This window comes from Cricetulus griseus (assembly GCF_003668045.3).
Source record: "Cricetulus griseus strain 17A/GY chromosome 1 unlocalized genomic scaffold, alternate assembly CriGri-PICRH-1.0 chr1_1, whole genome shotgun sequence".
NCBI classification, from domain to species: domain Eukaryota; kingdom Metazoa; phylum Chordata; class Mammalia; order Rodentia; family Cricetidae; genus Cricetulus; species Cricetulus griseus.
In genome coordinates this window covers 200,249,575-200,260,238 of record NW_023276807.1, presented here as the reverse complement: position 1 = coordinate 200,260,238, position 10,664 = coordinate 200,249,575, and the positions used below count along the sequence as shown (strand labels likewise).

At 49.2% G+C, this 10,664-nt stretch overlaps 1 protein-coding gene across 3 annotated transcripts; it reads right to left on the bottom strand.

The window, feature by feature from the left end:
* Window positions 1–85: 85 nt before the first annotated feature.
* Window positions 86–10,396, bottom strand: Ndst2 (N-deacetylase and N-sulfotransferase 2). Of its 3 annotated transcripts, XM_027387542.2 has the most exons (16): window positions 10,260–10,396; window positions 9,584–9,678; window positions 8,694–8,957; window positions 5,955–7,294; window positions 5,675–5,762; window positions 5,232–5,386; window positions 4,864–5,049; window positions 4,467–4,595; window positions 4,157–4,339; window positions 3,972–4,068; window positions 1,971–2,094; window positions 1,662–1,836; window positions 1,285–1,455; window positions 1,088–1,197; window positions 827–929; window positions 86–727 (listed from the first exon to the last, which is right to left on the bottom strand). In XM_027387542.2, exons 4-16 carry the CDS (start codon window positions 6,957–6,959, stop codon window positions 602–604), a joined length of 2,652 nt encoding a protein of 883 aa, XP_027243343.1. In that variant the 5' UTR covers window positions 6,960–7,294; window positions 8,694–8,957; window positions 9,584–9,678; window positions 10,260–10,396; the 3' UTR covers window positions 86–601. The 3 variants fall into 3 exon arrangements, with proteins under 3 accessions (XP_027243343.1, XP_027243342.1, XP_027243344.1); XM_027387541.2 differs by lacking the exon at window positions 8,694–8,957; XM_027387543.2 differs by lacking the exon at window positions 8,694–8,957 and having other exon boundaries at window positions 5,232–5,380.
* Between the last annotated feature and the right edge of the window lie 268 nt (window positions 10,397–10,664).

Here is a 10,664-nt window from a genome sequence, read left to right as displayed (position 1 = left end):
CTTCTTGTATAGAAGAGCTTGTGGAAAGGCAGTTGATACCTGCTGTATTCTAGGTTGTTCTCACTGCAGTGAAGCAGACCAAACAGAAAAATAAGGATGTTTATTAAGGACATTTCTAGCCCACAGCTAGGGCTCATATTCAGCTCTATGAGCAACTGTCCGACCTCATCCCCATTCAATGTGAATGACATTAGGGAGGCCAGGCCACAGGTAGATCCCATTGTCTGATTAAAGGGCCATAGCAAAGGGCCCTCTCATGGGTAGGCATAGACAGAAAAACTGGCTGGGGATGAAGAGGGGAATCATTGAATCAATACATTCTTCTACCCCCTCCCTGGACCCTCTTCCTCACTTCCCAGGTTCATAGGTCAAAGGTACCTAGTACCATGATACAGGGTATCAAGGGAAGCCCCTTTTTTAGGCCCCAAAACTATGGGAAAGGGATGGATGCCCTTCCATTTTCAGCCATTCCAATCCTGGGGGGCCACTGAGGTAGAGGGGTAAGGGGCCAGGCCACGCTAATCCCCCTTGCGGGCCCTGCTCTAAGGCTTGCCCCTCAGTGAAGCAGCAGGGTTTTTGCTGGTATGGGAAAGCTGGGGCATCAGCCCACACTGGAATGTTGCAATTCTTCCCGAAGCCACAAGGGGGCTGGCTGTCCAAGCCGGCTCAGCAGCTTTGATAGTTCCAAATTATGGTTCCGGAAAAAATCCGTAAGGAAAAGTCGAGACTGATGGGAGAAAAAGTAAAAGGAGAAACAAACAGTAAAGACTGCAGCAAGGTCAGATCCTGGAGATGGAGTGGCAACCTTGTCCCAGGTTTCACTTACCTCCATGTCCATGTCTGGGTATCTCCGGCCTTTGCTTTTCCCTAGACAGCGAGTCTTACCACCTTCAAGTCCCTGGCACCAAAATCCTTTATCTTCATCAAACCTGCTCAAAGGAACAGGCCATTAGAGGTCAGGGAGAAGAGAAATTCGAGCCCCACAAACGCACCCTCCCCCTCTCAGCCCACAGGGAGAGATATCTCTTCCAAACAAGCCCCTTCCCCTTTCACCACAAAACCTCTTGCCCTTGCCACAAACTCCCACCTGAGGGTCCTTGTGTAGTTCAGAAAGGGGGTGATGCCCAGGAACTTCTGGATGGTCTCCATTGAGGCTGCTGGGTTGATACGAAGCTCCTGCCCATCCACAATCAGCAACTGAAGGGACAGGGATGTGGTTCCCTCTAGATCCCTAAGACTGGCTGAAAGGAGGGGACCCTAGTGAAGGCTCATGGGAGAATGTACCTGTCCAGAGGGATAGTAAGTCAGCCAGCGCTGCAGATGGGTAGAATAGTAGCCAGGTACAAGACAACGGTTCTGCAAGGAGCGAAGTACTGGAGGGGCCTGAGAGGAAGCTGAAATCACTTGGTAGAAGGTATAGTTCAAAGCAACTGGGTCTCCGTGTGCTCGCTGGTGCTGCAGGACCAAGGATAAGAAGGGACAGGGCTGATGATTTGACAGTATCAGTCCGCACATATTCTTGTCTGGGGGCAATAGAATACCTACCCCTCCCTAAGGGACTAGTTTAGTTTCCCTACCCTCATTCTTTTCTGTGTCTCTAGCAGTAACTACCTTCTCCACCTCTCCCTTAAGGCCTAGGGTGTCCCTAGCTTCAGGCAAACCTGGTACCAGGAGTAGGCCCTGTCAGCAGGGTTGGTGAGCACAGTGATGATCTTGGCTCTTGGCAGAAGGGCAGCCCCCCGCCGTGGTACAACCTCTGAGTCAAAGTAGGTGGCACTTTTTTCAAAGAGGAAGTCAGTGCTGGCATTGGAAGGAACAGGGAAGAAGTCCATGTACCTACAGAGTAGCATAAAAAAGAAAACATTTCAGGGGCAAGACCAGATGTTTGTGTCCTGGTAGAAGCTGGAATGTGTTATTTTTTGGAGAAGGCAATGTTGCTCTGAGAAACAGTCAAGGGGACCCAGTCTCACCAGTCAATACCCTTGTGGTAATTAGGGCCACTGAAGAACTGAATTTCCTCAAAGGTGCTGGGGCTAGGAAAGCTGCTTGTCACAGCTGGATGCAGGCTCAGGAAGAAGTGAATAGCTGTGGTGCCTGTATGGACGACAAGGACCAGCCTGTTCCAGGAAAGCTGCCAGCGTAACAGCATGAGTTTGAAGGAAGTAAGAAAATACTCACTTGTGGGTAGTAAAACTCCCTTCTGCCAAAGTAAAGTGAGAGAAGGAAACACTGGGAGAGGCCCAGGAATGAGTTAAAAACTGCCTTTCTAGCCGGGTGGTGGTGGCACTTGCCTTTAATCCCAGCACTAGAAGAGGCAGAGGCAGGTGGATCTCTTCGAGTTTGAGGCCAGCCTGGTCTACAAGAATGAGTTCCAGGTCAGGCTCCAAAACTACAGAGAAACCACGTCTCGAAAAAACAACAACAAACAAAAAATATTGCCTTTCACCTTGCACTTTATCAGTCACTTGTAGATATTATCTACCCCCCTACACTCACTCTCTCTCTCTCTCTCTCTCTCTCTCTTCTCTCTCTCTCTCTCTCTCTCTCTCTGGCCTGAATCTAGCACTTCACACATGGGGAATGCTCTTCCACAGAGCTGTAGCCCCAGACTTTTTACTTTTTTAGTTTGGGATTAGGTCTTACTAAATTGCCCAGAATTCCTTGAGTACACTGTAGCTGAGCATGCACTGATGTTTTTCTGCCTCCCAAACAGCTGGAATTACAAGCTTTGTACAACCAACTCTGGCTATTTAATAGATTTTTTTTTTCTTTTTTTCTGGGGGCGGGGGGTTCGAGGCAGGGTTTCTCTGTGGCTTTGGAGGCTGTTTTGAGACAGGGTCTTATGTAGCCCAGCTGGCCTCAAACTTGCTTTATAGCCAAGGATGGCCTTGAACTTCTCATCCTGCCTGTTCACCATATTGGCTTTATGCTGGGGCTGAAACCTAAGGCTTTAGGCATGCTCAGAAAACATCCCTGCCACTATTTAACTATCTTTAAAACTCTACAGACAGAGCCAGATATGGTGACTTACATATGTAATCCTAGCATTCGGAAAATTGAAGCAAAGAGATCAGGGTGGCCTGGGTGACATGAAACCCTGTCTCAAAAAAACTAAACAACAAAAAATTCCATGTATGGCAGCTAGAGGTCAGCTGAGTGGTAGTGTGGTAGTATGTGTAAGGCCCTAGGTTCAACTCTCAAAACACTAAAAGGAAAACAAAACTCACCACTCTACACCTGCAAAGCCTGCATACATGGGGGCTCATTATTAGTAGTAGAGTTTGAGTTTTTGAAACAGGGTCTTCTCTCTGTATCTCAGGCTAGCCTGGAACTTAGTAAGTAGCCCAAACTGGCTTTAAGTTCACTGTAATCCCCCTGCCCTTGCCTCAAGTTCAAGTGCTAGGATTACAGATGAGCCACTATGCCTAATTTTCTATAAATAATTGTGCTATATAGCTAGGATTAAGGGGAAAAGCAATTTCTGTCTCAGGGCTATGGAGGTAACTCTGTGGATTTAAGTACTTGTCACCAAGTACGACAATCTGAGTTTGACCCCTAGGATCCACATTGTGGAAGGAGAGAACTGATTCCCTCAAGTTGTTCTGCACATGTACACACACACACAAACACGTACACTCACACTAAACAAGTGTAATTAAAAAAAACACTATGGTGCATGCCTTTAATCCCAGCACCCAGGAGGCAGAGGCAGGTAGATCTCTGTTCAGGACAGCCAGGGTTACACAAGGAAACCCTGTCTCCAAAAAAAAACAACAAAAAAAAACAGAACAAAACAAAACATGGTGGGAATAACTGATTCCTCAAGTTTTCCTGCATGTGTTTACACACATGCATGCAAGCACACTAAATAAATGCAATTCAAAAAAATGAATCCTTTTCTCAATAGACTTGACTAAATAGAGGTAGGTATGAGAAGGCAGCTTAGGATAAACTGGCTGGGGACAATTTACCTGTCTTCTGTGGTCCCACAATGAGGAACTTGGGGAGCCGATCACAGGTTTTCTCCTTGGACCAGATATCTTTGTGCCTCTTGTCATCACAGGGATTCTGAAGGTTAGGCCACGAGTCTGATGAGGACTAATCTCGTAACCCTTGACCCCCATCAGATCTCTGTCAGCCTGAGCTCCATCCTTACCTGCCAAAGGGGGCTTCGCTCCTGAGGGAAAAGTTCAAAGTACTTCTGTGCAAGAGGGACAGGAGGAAGGGTTTGGAGGCGCAGTCGTGTCCAGCACTGGAGGAAGCGCACCAAGCTCTCAAAGGTGTACAGGCCCAGCCGGTCATTTCCATAGTTTGACAAATGTGTCATAAAGACGCTGATCTACAAGAGGGTGCCTACATGTGAGACTCAGACAGCTGTCCTATTTCAGAATCAGCTATAGTGAGCAAAGGCCCCGGCTGGACAACACTCTGGCTCTCTAGCTTCTGGTTCCCTTTTGGCACCTTACCGGATTAAGTAGCACTGTCAGAAAGAGCTCTCCACCTCGGATGCTGCGATCTAGCTCACGAGACCCTCCAGGATACTCATTATAGAAGATAGTATGGGTGAAAAGGCCACATGTTTGTCGGGGGAGCACCTGAGAGGAAAAGAAAGTATAGGGACAGAAGAGATTTGAATCATAAGACGGAGAGCAGATAAGGACCTAAGGCAGGAGGCACTGGACTCCCTGGGTTTACAGAGGCCAAGTTTGAAGTTATTGTAACAAAATTTACTATCTTCATTATCATGATATTTATCTCCTATTTTGTGGATGCCTTGGGATAGCAGTTGGCAAGTCACAAGTCAATGCCAGTAAAAGGCTGTCTAAATTTCAAACATTGACGTTTGTAGTGGGAATCCCTCACCATGATGTCATTGTGAATGAAGCCACGGCGGTAGCGGGCAGGGCGGAGATGGGGATACTCCTCAGTGCTGGTCACCTGGATGCCCCAGACAGATTTCCAGGCCTCGTAGAGCTGCGTGTGGATGGGGTACACGCCCGAGTGGTGGGGGGCCACAGCATACCCCAGATCCGTAGGAATCCCATGCTCCTGGGAATGGCATAGACTCTCACCAGGACCTGGTGAAGTTTGGGGAGTAGAGGGTAAAGAGGGTGGGGATGCCTCCACAGAAGGAAAACTGGACAGGATAGGAAAGGGTATCTATTAGGGAGGGATAAAAAGGAAACGTTATCTCTGGGAGAAAGCATGGGAGAGAGATTCAAGGGTCTCACCAGAGCAAACTGTTTGTTGAGCCTCATCTGGTCAGCCAGCACAGAGCGGTTGTGGAACAGGTGTGGCTGCATGTGGCTCCACATGTGAGGGAACCACCAGAACTCTTTGCGGTGCCTCAGCAGCATGTCATCCCCAGCATCCTCCTCTTCTGTCCCTATGGTCACACACTGACTGCTGACCATGGCCAGTCAGCCCCTATGCCCTTTGTTTTGTAACCACCTTCCATCCTTTGGACATTATTGACCCCTACCCAGGGTCCAAGGCTTTCTGTTTGCTCTACTGACAATGTATTCCCCAGCCACCCATGCTAATCCAAGTCTGTCACTAGCTCATCACTGCACTATGTTCCTAAACTTTGTCCCTCTCTCCAACTTGTGTGCCCAGAGTCAATACTAAGAAGACAGATCAAGGTAAAATTGATAAGAACAGGGAATGAGCTCACCAGTGTGGTAGAACTTGCCCGAGAAACCCAGGTTGAAGGTGAAGTTGGGGACTAAGGTCCTGAGTTTGTTCTGGGTGGTCAACAGAGCCTGTAAAGAATAGTAGAGGAATGCCAAATCAGGAGACAACAGACTAAGTGAGAAATATATAGGAAGCAGCTTTCTTTCCAACTATAAAAGGCAGAGAATCTATGACCAGCTCAGAATCAAAGCAGGAAATCTGGCACCTAGAACTTGTAAATTTTCTAGCAAAATAAACATAAGAGGAAAAGAAAAACTGACCTCAACATCAGCCACCTTCATACGAGTACCTTCTTTGCCCACAAAGATGTCATCAATGTCTACTAAGATGTAGCGGTCAAGGTCCAGGCAGAGGCGCTTCCCAGTGAGGTACGCAACAGCATCAACGAAAACAAGTTTATGGAGCCAGAAAGAAAGGCCATGTCCAAACAGCACCCGCTGTATGCCATCATGAAGCCCTAAGTCCTGTACCACAGTGGGGAGCCGGGCCCGACGAAGCACTGGTCCTGGCACAGGCAGCTCAGCTGGCCGATGGCTGGCAAGAAGCACTGGTTCATAGGTGCTATGATTGGACTGGAAGATGGTCCAGTCGTCACCAGGCAGTGGTCCTGGCTCCAAGCGGCTGGGGCGAGTGAGATGTAGTAGTGGGGCAGAAGGATTCACTTGGTAGTCCCGGAGCCCCAAATTTGAGTGTAGAAAAAGGGGAAAGCCCTTAAGTTGGGCACTCAATAGGCTATGTTCATGGGCTCGGAAAAAGCCAATGATGCCTACACCATACTCCACACAGTACCGGTCAAGCAGTTCTCGACTCCAGGAATCCAAGTTGACATACTTCAAAAGGTTCTCATAGATGACCAAGACATAGCGGCCATGGGTATGATCAGTCAATGTGGGCATGTCCCCTCGGCCAGGTGCTAGTTCAGTGCTATAACGAAAACGACTAGACTCCAAAATGGCCACAATCTCCTGCCCCAATTGCGAGTATGCACTTTCCACAAATACAAGGACCACGGGTTCTGTTCGAGTTGTTTCTGGAGGCCTAGGGGGTCGAGGTGGGACTGGTGGCCGTGCAGGGCCAGGGCCGGCTGCCCCACTGCTACTACAGTCTCCCAAGGGCAGAGGCAAGGGTTCCTTGGCCTTGGGGCTGGTGGAAACATAGTAAGCCAAGAATCCCATGGAGACAAGACTGAAACCAATCAGCAGCAGTATGAGGCGGTGCAGTTCCAGTTGCCGAGCGGGACGTACCACCTTCCACAGCTGGAGCATGGCGAGGAGAAATGAGGAAGCAGTGGGGACCACCTCAGGAGATGGGAGGTAGGAGTTCTGTGGGCTGGAATAGTCTTGGTAGGGCAGAAGAATAAAAAAAAATATGGGAAAGAGACTCTCTTAGGGTCAGTTCCCTGATGAGATGGATACAAACTATTTCTACACAGGACGGGGGGAGGCAGAAGGAGCAACAGGTTGTATTAGACAGAATTCACTGGTCTCAGGTCACCATGGCCTCCTGGCCCATGCCTCAGGCTGAAACTTGAGCTTCTTCAGCTCCGGTGCAGGTTCTTACATCAGAAATCAGCAAAGTCCACAGGTGTGGCTCCCACAACCTGTAAAGCAGAGAAATCAGTGGATTACTTTTTCCTTTGAAAGTCTGTCATTAACCCATGCTGCTTAGCCCGTCTCTTACCCCATGCTCATCAGATGATCTCTTCTATGCATGTGCATGCCTGGACACGTGTGTGTGTGTGTGTGTGTGTGTGTGTGTGTGTGTGAGTGAGAGAGAGAGAGAGAGAGAGAGAGAGAGAACCTGGAGCTCTCTGTTCCAGTTAGAAAGGCTAACACCACCACATATCTAGCTTTTCATGGGTCCTGGGAATCTAAACCAAGATGCTCATACTTGTGCAGCAAGAGCTTTACCCTCTGAGCCCTCTCCCCAGCCTAGACGCCTTGTTGTATAGAATACAAGTTGAATCCCATACCTTAGCTTCATAGCTTTTTCTCTTTCTTAGAATACCCAAATGAACATCCAAATTCCCTTATGCTCAAGCTGGGGCAGTAACTCAAGTTATGAAAGAGGCTATCCACAGAGACCAAACAGCCAAGAGGGTGAACAGAGGTCTACTCTGAAAGGAATTCCCATCCTGTGACTGAGCAGTTTGCCAATGAGCAGGAGCTCTGGTGGGCTCTCTATAAGGAATGGATAGCACATCTCGGAAGTCTCATGATCCAATGAAACATCAGATAGGAGAAAACTCATGAGTCTTAATCTTCTACATTAATCACACCCTTTATCACACCCAACGGTACTAACGAACTTGCAGTCATGTGGTCACTGTGGTGGAGGAACTGGAGGAACTTGAGAAACTGTGAGAGCTAATAATTGTATTAGCTTCTGAGTCCAGAACTTGTGAGACTTACCTTGACACTGCTTGCAAAAAATTACCCCATACCCTTCATTTCATCCATGTTAAAATCAGGAGAGGAAGATAAAAATGTAGACCCAGGGCAGGACATGTCATCACTAGTACTTAAGAAAAGCCGGAAAACTGAATCCAGACTCCCTACCTATCCCTACTTCTCCTTCCTGAATTAACCAAGGTGTTACTATATCCTCACTTCAGAACAGCACAGGAGCATCCCTGAGCTAACTTGGAGGAAAATGAGGGATTGAGGGGCCGATGATCACAAAAAAGTTTTAAGGAAACCTACTTGAAAGCTACTTTTTCTCTTACAGACTGCTACAAGTTTCCAGTCACTTTTATCTTAGGCACTCTCAGTGAAGTTAATAGGTGGTGACCCCCTCTCTACCACCCATTCCGACACATACTCTTCAGTGGTAACAGGCGGAGACAAGGTCTTTCAGAATCCAGAGAGATGATTTATGATGCTTTATTTAGACTTCAGCTTTGGCCTGGGTAAAACTAATTGATACAAGAGAGCTGGGAGACAGAATAAAAACTGTGATGGGGCCTGGAGTCCAAGTTTAGCAGCAAAGACCTTGCTTACCACATGTGAGGCTTCAAATTCAATGGTGGAGGAGAGAGGGAGTAGTAGGAGGAAAGCTGGAGATCATGGGAAGAGCTCAATTTTTTTTCTGTCTTTTTCAGAAACAGAGTTTCTCTGCATAGCTCTGGCTGTCCTGGAACTCACTCTGTAGACCAGGCTGGCCTCAAACTCAGAGATCCACCTGCTTCTGCCTTCCAAGTGCTGGGACTTAAGGCCGTGCACCATTGCCAATTGGCAGGAACAGCTGAATTCTATCAGAGAAAACTTTAGGAAAACAGCAGTTGAGAACTCACTGAGAGCACGCTGTACTTCCCATGTACCACCTGTGTTAATAATAGTTATCTTCTCAGTACTTATTACTAGGCATTCTTCTGAGAGCTTTGCACATGCAGATGGATGTAGATTTAAAATGTTCCATTTATTACGATTTGCAAATGATGAACTTTTAGTATAAAGTGTACTTCAAATCGGCTTGTGGTTTGGTTTTCAGTGCCAGCAATGGAATACAAGTTGAATGCACAGGCTAGGCATGTGTTCTACCTGGAGTTACAGCCCCAGGCCCTAGAATTTTGATCCTTTCCTAAGGTAGTGGACTTACAAACACAATGTTCTTTTTGTAAGGCCAGACAGTTTAAGTTCCTCCTCATCCACAATGTTAAGTAACTGACATCACATAGCAGTGGTAAGAGCACTGGTAAGCCACTGTGGTTAGTAGGTTAGGTGTAAGATATGCATTTTTAATTTAGGGTATTTTAAAGGTTTATCAGGATGTAAATCAAGAAGCATTGTAGTTAATACCAGTTCTAAGAGGTAGGGAAAATACACATAACTAGTATTAGTTCCTCTTTACACATACACAATTTCAGGCCCAGAGAAGTTTAGTAACTTACCTAATATCACAAAGCTCCGTCAGGGGAGGGACTGGGATTCAAAGGTCAGGCCTGTTAAGCTCCTGTGTTGTAACAACTGCATTTTAGCTTCATACCTAGAGGAAGCAGTAGATTTAGGGAGCGGGGTCATGTGAGAACTGTTGTGGGGGCAGTAGGATGACTAACATTGGAGGAGGAACATGTGTGTGGCAGTGGAAAGTTTCGGAGCAGGGAGAAAACCAAGGGTCGTTATCCAAAGTGGACAGCAAAGGCAGGGTCAGGCAGGGCTGGAGGTGTGGGCCCATCACTGGGAAAACAGCAGAGCTGATGCTGTGGGAGGAAGGCATACCGACTGGGGACCTGGCCTAGATGACACAAGGGCCCTCCTGCAGGAACTAAAGAAACGAGGAGCCCACAGGTGGGGGAGTTGTAAGAGATGGGGCAGGGGCGCGGCCGAGAGTTGACATCCAGGCAGGCACCGGCTGAAAGAGCTCGGTAGTGACTCGGGCAAAGTGACCGGAATGAGGCAACTGAGGGGAGGCCAGCGGCTGGGACGCAAGGCAGGGGCGCACAGGGCCGGAGGAGGGGCCGGCCAGGACGACCCTGCGGGTGGTTACGGTGGCGACACTCGCGGGAAGTCTGAAGGGGAAAACTGAGGGCGACCGTGGACCGGAGATTGCCCTCAAGGATGGCTCACCCTGTGGAGTGGGCGGCGTCCTCGCTGTCCCCGGGCCCCGCCGAGTCCCGGGGCTGCCCGGCTTCCCTGCTCGCGGGGCCTCGGGCCGCGTCGCGGCGACTCCGCCATCTCCGAGCGAACGCTCCGCCGCGGCCGGGCCCAACTACCGCTTCCACCAGGGGGAGGCGGCGCGCTGCGGCTCGTGGCGCCCGCTCGGGTCCGCACGCTTTCCGAGGGCGGCCGCCGCGAGGCCGGGGTCTCGGGGAAGCCAACGGCCCTCCGCAGTGCTCAGCAGAGCGGCAGCCTCCCAGACCTTCGGCCTCGCGCTCGCCCGCCGAGCGGACCCCCTCCTCCACGCCGGGTGGCACAGTCTGCAGAGCGTCGGGGCGGGCCTAGGGCCCAGGCCGGTCCACTCAGCCCCGCGGA